The 15,363-nt window shown below is 34.5% G+C and overlaps 1 protein-coding gene across 1 annotated transcript in view; it reads right to left on the reverse strand.

Moving 5' to 3' along the window:
* The window catches only part of C20H14orf39 (chromosome 20 C14orf39 homolog), a 42,355-nt gene that overhangs the window by 19,217 nt on the left and 7,775 nt on the right, over positions 1-15,363 (reverse strand). Inside the window, exons 6-11 of the mRNA XM_046647872.1 lie at positions 7,200-7,387; positions 7,062-7,104; positions 5,190-5,310; positions 4,120-4,211; positions 2,546-2,679; positions 1,741-1,817 (exon numbers count right to left, since the gene is read on the reverse strand). Coding sequence (XP_046503828.1) covers positions 1,741-1,817; positions 2,546-2,679; positions 4,120-4,211; positions 5,190-5,310; positions 7,062-7,104; positions 7,200-7,387 — 655 coding nt within the window. The remainder of the gene's footprint in view (positions 1-1,740; positions 1,818-2,545; positions 2,680-4,119; positions 4,212-5,189; positions 5,311-7,061; positions 7,105-7,199; positions 7,388-15,363) is intronic.

Below are 15,363 nucleotides of genomic sequence, written 5' to 3' on the forward strand. Positions count from 1 at the left end.
TCATGGTTCGTATGACTTCTTGGTGAATTATTCTTTTAAAATTATTTTTTTCTTAAAGATTGGCACCCAAGCTAACCTCTGTTGCCAATCTTCTTTTTCTTTTTTTTTTCTTCTTCTCCCCAAAACCCCCCCAGTACATAGTTGTATATCCTAGTTGTGAGTGCCTCCGGTTGTGCTATGTGGGACACCGCCTCAGCATGGCCTGATGAGCGGTGCAATGCCTGCGCCCAGGATCCGAATTGGTGAAACCCTGGGCTGCCAAAGCGGAGTGCACGAACTTAACCACTCGGCCACGGGGCCAGCTCTTGAAATTATTCTTTTGAAAAACATAAAATATTTTCCCTATTAATATTATCCTACTAATGTTATCCCTATTAACATTTTTTATATTGAACTCTGTTTTATATGGTATTGTTCTATCTGTTTTGTTTTTGTTTGCATTTGTCTGATACATATTTCCCATCCTTTTATTTTCAGCCTTCATTTGTCCAGTTGTTTCAGCTGTTCTAATAGTATATATCTATATGTTGTTTATACATCCCACAGAAGCATCTCTGTCACATTTTTATGATTACTGACTGATTTGTTCACAATTATTTCTGGTATCTTATTTGTTTTCTATTTATAATGCTTTCTTACTGTTTTATTCCCTGCCCCATCCAATTCCTGCTTTTTCTTGGACTAAGTTTTCTTCGTTTCATCTTTTTTTCCTATTGTTTTAAAACTTAACATTAAATTCTCTTCTGTTGATTATCCTTAAATGTTCAACATACATGCATAAATTTACATTTTTCCAACAATTTATAGTTAATCAGTACTCATATCTTCTCCCTACCTCCACCCCCAAGTGAAAAAGTACTTGAGTAAACTTTTGTTTCCCTCATTTATCTTCCCACCTTCATCCCACGTTGATACCATCTGGAATTTTAGTATCAGATTTTAAAATTTTTATAATTAATACATATTTAGAATTAATAAGTTTCACTAGTTACTTTGGTCTCCACTACCCCATAGCTGTATTGATTGTGAATTAATAGGAAGCAATTATATTTTTCATTGAGAAATTTTCCCTCTGGACTATTTTCAGGAAGAATGGGGGAAGACAGAGATCTGCCACAGCAGAAGCTAGCTTTCAGGGTGGTATGCTCATTGTTCTTCATGAGCATCATGAACCCCCAGAGTTCCATCTATCTCTCTAACCCAAGCTCCTATACTCACTGCTTCCACCTGGAGACAGTCATCCAGTTGCTGATGCCTGGCCAAAGGTAGAGTAGACATGAGATGAATAGGTGTTAACTAAACTAACTCCCACTGAAGTAACCCAAACAATTACTCTATTCACAGTCCCTGCAATGAGTATTCTTCTATGCAAGTCCTGGACCACAATTTCCCTCTTCAATCCAATCTTGTTTTCCTCCTTTAGAAATGTCTCACAGTTTTTGGTCTACTGGGTACAGGGATTGGTATGTTAAAATATCTTTTCTATCATTTTTAGAAGTAAATGAGAAAGCTACGGTATGCTCAGGCTGCCATACTGAAACTCTTTTAAGTTTTTTTAGGTCCTGTGGTTGTACTGACGGCTGATTTAACATATCTCTCTCTCCCTCTCTCTCTCTCTCTCTCTCTCTCTCTCTCACACACACACACACACACAAACCCATGTCCTAAATGCGGTACATTCAATACCTCATTTAATGCAAGAAAGTATTTAATTTATACTATTAAAAAAGAAATACCTACCTGTGTATCATTTTCTTTTTGTCTGAAGTCAATATTGGCAAGCTTTGACTGCTTCACAGAACTTTCTTCCTTTTTATCTAGGTTATTAAATTATATAACTTCAAATCAATTCCAGAGACAGAATCAAATGTCATGCCCCAATATTTAACTTAACCTTGTAATTTAAAAAATCAAGTCATATGAGTATTTAATTTAAAACACAGAATTATGAAATTGTTACATAACTCTTAATTCCTTACTATACAATAGTTATTACAATAACTATGATGTAAAATGAAAACCAGCTGACAAAACTACATCTTTATAATGGGAAACCAAAGAATACAGAGTGGTGCTATTAACGACTAGGGGGGAAAAACCAGCCAATGTAGTTACTCTAATACAATGTAGTTAATCTAATCTGCAGATTCACTGAATGAGACATGATTCAAATATCTCAGTGACTAAGTCACAAATATCATTAACACAAGTCTCCTACCCACTTTAATCAGACTGACAATAAAACTTCTCAGATGAAAAATATATTATTATTCATCCTCCTCTGACAACTGTGTAACCAGACCACAACACTGTTTTTTAATACCATGTCAGTAATTTCTCTCTTAAAGAGAAAGAACTTAAATATAGAAGGCATATCTTGTTTGCTCTCACATAGAATCAAACTAGTACTTTCCCCAGTCTATAGTTCTTCAGTATAGTTAGTTCTTGTCTACACCAAATAATAATTAAAATTGCTTCTTTCTATTTTTTCTTCTATGTGTTTGCAAAGAAAACCAAGTTTTTGAATAATAAACAGATACTGTACCTATAACTTTTGGTTCTGAAGAGTGCATTTTTATTGGTCTGACCAATTTCTGAGATTCATATGGAAGAAATAATTGACTTTTTTGAGGGGCTTTATTCAATATAAGTATATGTTGTTCATCTTTTTCAAAAATTCTAAAGAGAAGAGTGAATTACATTAAATATTAGCTAAGTAAAAAATGTATTTTAAAGCTAGAAGAAATATTTAGTTAATATATAGTTAAAACTCCTCCTTTTGCCAATAATGAAACTGAGTTTGAGAGAATTTAACAGATCTTTCCAATATTATTAAATTACTTAACTAGTGTCACAGCTAAGACACACTTTTCCTGATTAAGCCCAGTGCTCTTCTCAGTATACTGCACTCTCATTTTTAAAATATAATCATTTTAAAAGATGTTCTAAATATGTCAAAAACATTTTAAACCAAAACTTTATCCATAAATAGCACACCTTAGATTTCGGAGTACTTCCAACTTTAAAAAGATTTATTCAACTAGCATGAACATAGAAATCATTAAAGCAATACTACAATCATAAATGGGTCTTTTAAGTTTTTTACTGGAAGAATAATTTCATTAAATTCTTTCTAAATTAAAGGAATAATTTTAATTATTCATAGTTAAATAATTTAAATAATGATATTATTTGATAATAACTATCAAAATACATACTAAGTAAAAATGACTAGTTATATAAATTCCTCTCAATATACAGAATTTTTGTAATGTTAAAAAGTTGTCAACAAAGTGAAATTCTGTACATTTACCTATTTTTCTAATCAATTTCATTGCAAAATTAAAGACATCTTATCATGGATGTGAGAAGTGGGAGTGGGGGAATCAAGAAAATAACAGATCCAAGGAAGTGGGATCAGGGAAATTAACTTGGGAGAGTATGTTGAAAAATGAGGATAAGAGCAATGGAGCCTGAGGAGAGGAATTTAAGAAGAATGAAAAAGGGTATAGGCAGAAGGAAAAAAAGTAGAAAGTTTATCAGAAACAACAGCGATACATCTATTTTTCTGTCACACAGTAACAGTCAAAATCAACCTTTTCAAAAAAAAAATGTCTCCACCACTGATGTCTATTTCATCACCATTAGGATGAAAGACAAAGAAACATATGATGCCACAGATTCAGGAGCATTTTGTCTCATTCACTCTCTGAGGCAAAGGAAGAACTGGTCAAGCTGGTGACAGGGTGATCAAAAGGTAAATACATGCCTGTTCTTACCATTGTTCTCTTATTTTACTCCTCTTGGTGACCCATCATGGAAAACTGAATGAGATGTACAACTGACAGGTTACAGAACAGCAAGTGTGCTGCTGCTACCCTATTTCTCTCTATACATTACCCTTGGCCTCATTAAATAACAAGCAGATTTGAATATTAGTCCATAATACTTAAAGGTATAAATTAATATTTTTCTTAAGAAATAAATAGAAAATAGCCTGCACAAAAAATGTATATAGATGCTGTGTAAATATTAGTGGCTTGGGTTAGAATAGAGAATCAAATTTTTAGATGCAGAATACCTGTTCACATAAAATCCCATTTTAAAGTTTACCTATACCTTTCTTTCAATTCCTTTTTCTTTTCTATATTTTTATTTTTTTCTTCCAAAGTTTCTGAGAGATTCTTAGTTTCATAAAGTCTTGCAATCTGCTAAAAAGAAAAATGACAAAGCAAAACAAAGTAATTACCTGCAAAGCATTAAGGAATATATGCTTTATCTTAACTAATGAATATGATTTTTTCTATATAATCACTAGGTTTATATTTCTGGTAGTATTAGCTAGCTTTTAGCGAAAGTTGCTAAAATTAACAATAAATTAACAATTAACAGAGTCAAAATTAACAATAAGTCATACTCCTTTAACTTTTCCTTACAACACCACTAGCAAACCTAGATTTCAATGAATTTCCATCCTCTTTTTTAAACACAATAGAAGCCAAGTAGCATTGATTTCCTACATAGAGACCTAGTTACCATATATTTTAAAGGAAGTATAATTTCTTCTCATTACTAAAATGCTATTACTGTTGTTTGGAACCTCACACCAATGATGATGAATATATCATCTTTAACACAATTTTCAAAAAATTTAGAAAATTAGCTATTGTTTTTTCCTCAAAATTCGGAAGTGACTTTGATGGGTTCTCATACCTGTCAATGAAAGCTACATTTCAATAGATGAACTAAAAATATATTCAAGAAAATATCATGTAGTATCAATCTTAAAGGCTATATTAGTTCTAGCCTAGTTGTATAAAGATTAAAGTCATAACGTTTCAAGATTAAGTTCTTGAAACCATTTACAGTCTTGTTCTCTTTTATGACAACACTGTTGTAGCTTTTTAAATGCCTTTAAATTCCTATTATTAAGCAACATGCTGTTCTTTCCTCATCTTCTTTCCTTGGCACCCAAATAAAGTTAAACTATTCCCCAAAACTCAAGAGTTGAGTATACCCAATAGCTAAGACACATTTTGGCTCCAAAGGTAATCTGACACAAATAAATTATCATAAGCTTTCCTCCATATCCAGGCTGTTTAGAAATAGCCCTTCTCAGACAGTCAACTAACATATCATTACACTTACACATTAATACAAATACTAGAAACATGTAACAATATATATACCTGGTTTAAATAATTAATTTCTATTTCCATTTCATCTACTTCTTTCTTCAATTCAGATGAACTTTTGGAAAAATTGTTGGCAAGTTTAAGAACATCTTGTGTTTTATATCTCAAATTAACACTTTTATGTTAAGGAACTTTGTTCCACAAGTAAATTTTACATTTATAGTATATATACTATATCAGAAATAATATTATGAAACATTATTTATATGTTTTCCACATAAGCAATAAGCAATAATAACAACAGTATCTGAAAACAGAAGTAAAGCTAATATAAACATATGGCAAACTGACAAAGACAATCTGTTGTTTATCTATGTTATATATTGAGCTTAAAAATAACATTTCATCTGAAATATTTGTTTGGATTTTTTCTTTCAGTTAAATATTTTCATAGGGTAGTTTTTTGCTATTATTAGTCATTTGGTATGACTAATAATACATAATCAATTCAGGTCCAAATTTAACTCCTTGTGTTTCCATTATTTATTTGTTCCAAAATCAACATAAAAAGTCCACCCAATTTCCCTTTTCTTGCTGTGTAAGATTATTCAGGGCACCCTGCAGAACTCAGAAGACAGCTAGATCTCCCATCTGGACTTTCTGCTTAAAGTGGATTTATACAGAACTTCAAGTAGAGAATTTCTCAGCTGTTAACAGACATCTTGCATGGTTATTAGCTACTACAATTTCCCAGGTTACTCTACAATCCATTTAGGAGAACTTGAAAATGAATAGATTACTGAACTATTTCTAGTGATACTGGTAGTGATCTTCTAGTGGAAAATCTCCAGACAAAACCTGTCAGACCTTTCCTATTCTGCCTCACAAAGTGATTTATATGCTAGGACATAAAATTTCAGATGAACATTATTTATAATGCTATGTTGTTATCAAAAGTATCAATTTAAATTTTTATACATAGACATTTAAATTCTAATCTTCGATTCTATCTCCCTCACTTCCTCTTGTTTGTCATACAATCCTACATCTCATCCCATCCTACATCCAACTCCCTAAACCCCTGCTGTACCTTCAGCATCTACCAGCCTCTACCCCTTTTCACTGGGAAGTTAAAATACAGGTGGGCAGCAAATGAACAACTAAGAACAGAATAAGCTAAAACCCAAACATCGAGAGAGCAAGCAGCAAAGGAGCTAAAAGGATGATTTAGGATGAAGCAGAATGAAGCAAGGTAGAATGCAGGGATAAAGAAGATTTAGTGCAATCTGTGGAGTTATAATCTGATAGGAGAGCATACGAAGGATTGTGGCGGTTGCAAGAGGATTAAAGTTCCAAGTTCATCATGAGGGAAGATCATCTTGACAAAGAGACAAGACTAAGACCAATTAAGAATTGCTTAAGCATCTAATACAATGCCACTGTATTAGAATTACTTGTTTACATGTCTGTCTCCTCTACTAAACTGTGAGCTCCTTGCAAGAAAGCTCTGTATCTTCTCAAGTAAAGTATTGCCTGGCACGAAGTAGGTACCCAATGAATTTCTATAGATGAATGAATAATTGTGACTCACCTCACCACCTTCCATCCTAACAAGTAATGGTCAATTGATTTAATTGGTACTCTTTCTTTGGTAAGACAGAGCAAGATGACTTTTGCATTGGTTTGGTTGCTAAGACATGCCACTTGAAGGCAGATCCATATACCACTTTACCTCATTAAAATTGCTTTGTTTCTGATCACATGCACATATATGAAAACTAATTCCAGATGATCTTTAAAGTAACCTCTAAAAGTTTTGAATTAAAAAACAAATCCATGTGATTCTCACCAGGGAAACACAATAACACAATACAGAAATAATACTTATCTAATAAAAATTTTAAGTAGAAATACTATTGTGGATACATATGTAATGTCCATTTAGTACGTGATGGAAAGGGAGCAGGAACTGAAAAAAAAAATTATATTTTAGACTGATTTATTATATTCTTTTCATTACAAAAATGCCATAATTAAAATAATATATAACAAAAATGTTAATACCTAGAAATTCCATAAAAATAGTTTCATTCATTTTTAGTTGTTCAGTACATGCCAACACTCTGTTTTGAATTTCTTCATGTTCTCTTTTCTTCTCATAATATTCATGTGAAAAGGGTGTTTCTGAGTATTTTAGTTGGTATTGCTTCAAAACATCTTTATACTGACATATATAACCATGGTACATTTTTCTGTTAAAATTAAAATAAATGATGAACTATAAGAAGAGTATATTTAAAACTTTCTAAACAGCACTTGTTAAAGTTTACTAAATTAAGCATAAAAGACAAGTCAAATATCTACTTATCCCTGCTTCCCTCAATACTGTCTGCCCTTCAGATTTTCCTTAACTCCATCACACTTTTCAACTCTCTACTGTTTTTATTCACTATCTCAGTTATTCACTCTTTAATCCTCTTCATTTAACTTCCACTCCCACCACTCTAGTGAAACTATCTTTCCCAAGGTCACCTATGATCTAATTTGTCCAATTCAGTGATCTCTTGTTAGTTCTCATACTAATTGACACTGCAGAACCTGGTTCTTTTCATCACTTCTTGAATTTCTATCTTCCCTGAGTTCTGAGTCTCTACTCTCCCCAGATCAGCAACCTCTGTAACTATGCTTCTTAAATCTCCTTCAATTTTCTACGCTAAAATTATCACATGAAGTCATGTTCTGTGTATTAGAACTCTGAGTTCACAATCATTCTTGTACACCCCGTAAGTATTTTATGAAGAAAACTTCAGCACTGTTTGGAGGAACTCCTCCAGTTCAACTCACGTAGAGGTGAGTGGTCGTCTACTTAGGCACAAGTCTTGAGTGGGATGGTTAATTTTTTTCTTTGCAAAAATAAATAAATAAAAATAAATAAAAATAAATAAATAAAAATTTATTTTTGCAAAAATAAATAAATAAAAATAAATAAATAAAAATAAAAAAATGTTAATTCTTCCTTCTTATTTGACCTTTGCTTGATCTACGATAGGGGTCAGTTACGATAACCTAAGGGCCAGATCTAACCTGCCACCTGTTTCTGTATGGCCCATGAGCTAAGAATAGTTTTTACAGTTTTAAATGATTGAAAAAACCAAAAGAAGAAGAATATTTCACGACACATTAAAATTACATGAAATTCAAACTGTAATGTCCATAAATAAAGTTTTAATGGAACAGTCATTCACTTATGTATTGTCTAAAGTTGCTCTTGCAACACAATAGCCGAGTTGAATAGTTACAACAGAGACGTATAGTCCACAGAGCCTAAAATATTTACTATCTGACCTGTTATAAAAGTTTGCCAATTCTGATCTACAACACTGAAAATATTCAAGCCAGGTTCACCATAGAAAACATTTTCTTGGATCCTCTTTTTACCCAATTCTTATCAAATACTTAGTTTCAAGAAATAATATTCATAGAAATTTTTCTAATAATATATAGCCCTTATGTTCCTCAAAATTTTATAAATTTTCTAAATCAAGCCATACTATATAGAGGAATTTCTTAAAAGATACTGTAATGATTATCTCATTAGCAGACGAGAAAAGAAAAAGAAGTATTAATAAACTGCCTGAAGAGGCAGAAGAAAAGTAAGAATAACAACCTTATATTGGTCAGCAAGTCTGAATCTTAAGAATGTTTTAATTTTTGTTGTTGTTGTTGTTAAGATTGGCACCTGGGCTAACAACTGTTGCCAATCTTTTTTTTTTTTCCTGCTTTATCTCCCCAAACCACCCCTGTACACAGTTGTATATCTTAGTTGCAGGTCCTTCTAGTTGTGGGATGTGGGACGCCGCCTCAAAGTGGCCTGACGAGTGGTGCCATGTCCACACCCAGGATCCAAACCCTGGGCCGCCACACGAACTTAACCATTTGGCCGCAGAGCCGGCCCCAGAATGTTTTAATTTCTTAATATTACTAAACTCTGTCCCCTTTAGCAAGATAAGGCAGTTGAGCCCAAAACAAGCTCCTATTCCTCTAAATGTATATTTGCTAATTAAGCCCCCACCTCTTGAAGAAATGGTCCTGGGAGGAGGGAAATAAATATAAGAAAACTAAGTCTGGGTCACCAGTTCCAGATGAGATTAGCATATCACATCTATCCTGTTCCTATTGTATATTCACGCCCTCTCTTCTAAGATACTCTGTACACGAACTTTGGCAGATCCCAGCATAGCCAAGTCATGAACCACTATTATCTCATCTGTGGCCAGCAATACTAGTCTTTGCAAATGCCTGCGACAGGAATGGGAGATTAGCAAAAACAAGTAGCTGGTATTTCTACTTCCTTCATTACTTATAATAGCAACAAATGGACACTTTTCCTTTTATAAATGCCTGGTATTCATCATCAAGTCAATCAACTGATACATGGCTAATTTAAAAAAGAAAGATACAGCTGTTTTCACCTTAATACCTCTGGCTAAGTCATCCACAAAAACATTATCAGAGAGGTAGTATTTGGACTGGTTTGCTTGAGTCCTTCATAGAAGCATTTTTTAAACAATATTTTATAGCCATGGCTTGCATTGAGAGACGTTATAAGAAGCAGTAATATATATTGTGTTTATTTGGGGGAGGCCTCTGCAGATATTCACTACCACATTGCACAAGTTCCCCTTTGTGAGGAACTCATGGGAGAAATTTCTTTCAAGTCTCAGTACCAGGAAAAACCTCTGCTTATCTTAAGCAATTGAACTGTTTTTTACATGAATACTCTGAATCTCAAACCTATCACATTTCCACAATGCCTTGTCTACTACGAGGAATTTTAAAGCCTAATTTGTGCCTATATCCAAGAAATGTGCAAGACCATACAGTATGAATTTCTATCCTAAGCAAAGGCTTCATCTTCCTATATTATCCTTACTTCCCTGTAGCTTTGATTTTTATATCTAGTTTTCTGTTAACACTACGGTATTATTTACACAAATCATCTCGAATCCTTTTTTGGATTGGAACAGGGTCTATAATGACAAAGTAACAGTCTCCTTCACTAATTCCACCCTCTGCCTATTCCTTGGATGATTGTATACTCTAGCTTTTACTTCTTTTTGCTCTATACATTTCCCTTGGAATTTCATCTATTTCTATGATCTCAAATGCCAATGAAGCACAAATCTATACCTTCAGTCCCTACCTTCTCTTAAGACCCATCTTTGAATATAAAGAGAATTGCATTCTAAGTTTTGTGTGTGTGTTTTTAATTAAAATATAAAAATAGAAGTGATGTCAGCAAAATGGCAGAATAAAACATTGCTTGTGCATATCAGTCCATCAACAATAATAATGTGGCCTCCATCCAGGGACAAAAGGTTGTGGGAGCTTTGGGATCCAGGTAGGAGACTGTGAAACCCTGGTACAGTCCCAGACTGAGGAGAGCCATTTTGAGAAGGCAAGCTCGCATCCTGGTGGCTAACTCACTGACTACGGTCCTGGCTAGAGACCTAGAAACAGCTCTGTATCCCAGAGAACTCAGCTACAGTCCCATTTGGCTTTGGTCTGTCACCAGCACCATACATCAAGGGACCTGGGAGGAGTCATACCCACCCATGTGTCAGGTCATAAGCATACAGACCCTAGTCCTGGCTGCAGACCCTGAAGTGGCCCATGAACTGACTCCAGCCCCTCGTGGCCACAGTCTGGGAGCCCCTAGAGGTAAGCCTGCAAACTCATCAGACTGTAGATTCTGAAAGGGTCCTGTAACTGGGCTCCAGCCCAACCCAGCCACAGTTACTGGAGTCTTGCTGGCATAGGGACCCAGCAGGAGACAATCCTGCCTCTGCCCCTGAAAATCCTAAAAAGGCCTATACTTGGTTCCAGCCCCTAACAGTTATGGTTTGTCAGCAGTAATGAGGGTTCAGGGTTCCAGCAGGAGATACTACCATCTGCACCCCCACAGATCCTGCAGGGCCCTATCCTTGGCTCTCGGCCCCTCACTGCTGAGGGCCCCCAGCAGACCTTCTGGTCCAAGGACCTTGAAGGAGATACTCCTATATCTACCCCTGGACATCTCAAAAAGGCCCTATTTTTGGCTCCAGCCCCTCCAGCTGCTCTTAGGGATCAGTCCAGCCTGCCCAGGGACCTGGTGGGAGATATTCTTATCTGTGCCTCCAGAGCCAGGACTGCAGGCCTCAATCTTGATTGTGGAACTTGAAACAGCCCTCAGGCTCAATTCAAGCCCCTCTCAGCCACAGTCCAGGGCCAGTGCTGACCACCCATGGACCCATCCAGTGACCAGGCAGAAGCCCCTCCAGGGACCCGATGGGAGCCACACCTGTCCACACACTTGGTAAGAGGCCTGTTAACTGAGGACTCAACTATGGAACCCTTGTCTGCTTGTCCCAGTGCTATCCTACTAACCAAGGTACTAGAGGCAGTCTCATCTACCCAGGGACCAGACAGGATTCATACCTGCCTGAGCCGCTGGTTACAAGCACACGAACTGTGGATCCCACTGCAGACCCAGCAACAGCCTCAAAACCAGCTTCAACCTAGCATGACTGCAATTCGAGAGGTAATCCCACCAGCCCAGGAAACCAACAGGAGAAGGTCTTTACCTGCCAAAATCAGTCTTTAAAGAGTGGAAGAGATGTTTGTTCATTCAAGTGCACAGACATCAATGCAAGTCTACACAGATCATGAAGAATCAGGCAAACAGGACAGCATCAAAGAAAAGTAATAGTTTCAGTAACTGACCACAAAGAAATGTAGCTCTACAATTTGCCTTAGAAAGAATTCAAAATAATCATCTTAAAGAAACTCAATAAAAGGAAGACAACTCAGACAACTAAAGAAAATTAGGAAAACAATGCATGAACAAGATGAGAAGTTTAATAAAGAAAAAAAAAGAAACCATAGAAAAGAACCAAACAGAAATCCTGGAGCTGAAGAATACAATGATAGAACTGAAAAATTCAATAAAAAGCATCAACAACAGACTTGATTATGCAAAAGACAGATGCAGTAAACTCAAATACAGTTCAGTTGAAATTAGCCAGTTGGAGGAACAAAAAGAAAAAGAATGAAAAAGAGTGAGGAAAATCTCCATGAATTCGGGAACATTGCTACATGAGTGAACATTCACATCATGGAAGTCCCAGAAGGAGAAGAGTGAGAGAAAGAGGCAGAAAACTTATTTAAAGAATAATAGCTGAAAACTTCCCAAATCTTGGGAAAGAGATGGGCATCCAGGTACAGGAAGCTCTAATGACTCCACGCAAGATCAACCCAAAGATTACTCCAAGACACATTATAATCCAAATGTTAAAAGTCGAAGATGAAGAGAAAATTTTGAGCACCAAGAGAAAAATGATTCATCACAATAAGGGAACACCCATAACATTATCAGATTTCCCTGCAGAAACCTTGCAGGCCAGGAGAGAACAGGATCATAGATTCAAAGTGCTTAAAGAAAAAACTGCCAACCAAGAATACTATACCCAGCAAAACTGTCCTTGAGAGATAAGGACATTCCCAGACAAAAGCTAAGGGAGCTCATCACCACTAGATCTGCCTCAAAAGAAATATTAAAGGGAGTTTTTCAATTTGAAAGGAAAGAATGCTAAGTAACAACACAAAAACATATAAAAGTAAACAATTCAATGGTAAAGGTGAATATATAGTCAAATCCAGAATACCATAATACTGTAATGATTTTATCTTTAATATAAAAGTTTAAAAACAATAATATAAAAAATGATAAATGTAAACCACTTTTATCTCTAGTATTAAAGTATAAAAACAATAATATAAAAAATAACTATAGCAACAATAATTTTTTAATGAATGCACAATATAAAAAGATGTAAAGTATGACATCAATAGCATACAAGGTAGGGTGAGGAGAAATAAAAGTGTAGAGTTTTTATATGCAATTGAAGGTAAGCTGTTATCAGCTTAAAATAGTCTGTTACATCTGTACAATATTATATGTAAGCCTCATGGTAACTATGAAAAAAAAAAACCTATAGTAGATCCACAAAAGATGAAGAGAAAGGAATCAAAGCATAGCACTACAAAAAATAAGTCTCAAAGGAAGACAGCAACAGAGGAAGAAAGGAACTAAAAAAGAAAATGAGAAAATAACTAAAATGGCAATAATAAGTCCTTACCTATCAATGATTACTTTAAATGTAAACAGACTAAATTCAAAAGACATAGAGTGGCTGAATGGATTAAAAAAACAAAATCCAACAATATGCTGCTTACAAGAAATTCACTTTAGCTTTAAGGATACACATAGGCTGAATATGATGGGATGGAAAAAGAAGTTCCATGCAAATGGTAACAAAAAGAGAGCAGAAGTGGTTATACTTATATCAGATAAAAGAGCCTTTCAGTCAAAATCAGTCACAAGAGACCAAGAAGGTCACTATATAATGATAAAGAGGTCAAATCACTGAGAGGATATAACAATTGCAAATATATATGTACCAAACACTGGAGAACCTAAATATTTTAAGCAAATATTAACAGAATTGAAGGGAGAAAGAGAAGACAATACAATAATGGTAGAGGACTTCAATACCCTACTTTCAACATGGGAAAGATCATCCAGACAGAAATTAATAAGGAAATAATTAACCGGAATAACACTATAAACCAAATGGACTTAAGAGACATATACAGGACATTCCATCTAACAACACCAGTATACACATTCTTCTCTAGTACACATGGAATATTCTCCAGGATAGATCATATATTGGGCAACAGATCAAGGCTTAACTAATTTATGAAGATTGAAATTATATTCAGATCTGTTCTGGCCACAATGATATAAAACTAGAAATTTATAGCAGGAGGAAAATGGAAAATCTCACAAATACATAGGAATTAAACAACACATTACTGAATAACATTGCATCAAAGGAGAAATCAAAACATATCTTGAGACAAATGAAAATGAAAACACAATATACCAAAACTTATGGGATGCAGCAAAAGAAGTTCTGAGAGGGAGATTTATAGCAATAAATGCCTACATTAAAAAAAAGAAAGATCTCAAATAAACAACTTAATTTTACACCTCAAGGAATTAGAAAAAGAACAGTGTAAGCTGAAAATTAGCAGAAGGAAAGAAATAACAAAGATTACAGTAGAAATAAATATAGAGACAAGAAAGACAATAGAAACAACAATTAATGAAATAAAGAGTTGGGTTTTTTTAAAGATAAATAAAATTTGTAAACCATTAGCTCAACTAACCAAGGAAAAAAAAGAGGATTCAAAAAAATTATAAATGAAAGAGGAAATATTACAACTGATACCACAGAAATACAAAGGATCATAAGAGGTTAGTTACTATGAACAATCATGACTGCAAATTAGATAACCTAGAAGAAATGGATAAATTTCTAGAAATATACAACCTACTAAGACTGAATCATGAAGAAATAGAAAATCTGAAAAGATCAATTACTAGTAAGAAGATTGAAGCAGTAATTAAAAAACTCTTAACAAAGAAAAGCCCAGGACCAGATGGTTTCACTAATAAATTGTACCAAACATTTAAAGAAGAATTAATACGGATTCTTCCCAAATTCTCCCAAAAAACTGAAGAGGAAGGAACACTTTTCAACTCATTTTATGAGGCCAGCATTACCCTGACATCAAAGTCAGATAAGGACACTAGAGAAAAGAAAAGTCAGAAAAGGACACTAAGAAAAGAAAACTACAGACCAATATCCCTGATGAATATAGATGCAAAAATTCTCAACAAAATACTAGCAAACAGAATTCAACAGCACATTAAAAGGCTCATACACCATAACCAAGTCAGATTTATCCTTGGAGTGCAAGGATGGTTCAACATACACAAATCAATAAACACGATACACCACACTAACAGAATGAAGGATAAAAATGATATGATCCTCTCAATAGATGTAGAAAAAGCATTTGGCAAAATTCGACACCCTTTCATGATAAAAACTCTCAACAAATTGGGTATAGAAAGAACATAACTCAATGTAATAAAGGCCATATATGACAAGCCCACAACTAACATCATATTCAATGATGAAAAGCTGAAAACTTTTCCTCTACAATCAGGAAAGACAAGGGTTCCACTCTCACTACTCCTATGCAGCATAGTACTAAAAGTCTTAGTTAGAGCAATTAGGCAAGAAAAAGGAATAAAAGGCATCCAAATTAAAAAAAG

Source organism: Equus quagga, chromosome 20, assembly GCF_021613505.1.
Source record: "Equus quagga isolate Etosha38 chromosome 20, UCLA_HA_Equagga_1.0, whole genome shotgun sequence".
NCBI classification, from domain to species: Eukaryota; Metazoa; Chordata; class Mammalia; order Perissodactyla; family Equidae; genus Equus; species Equus quagga.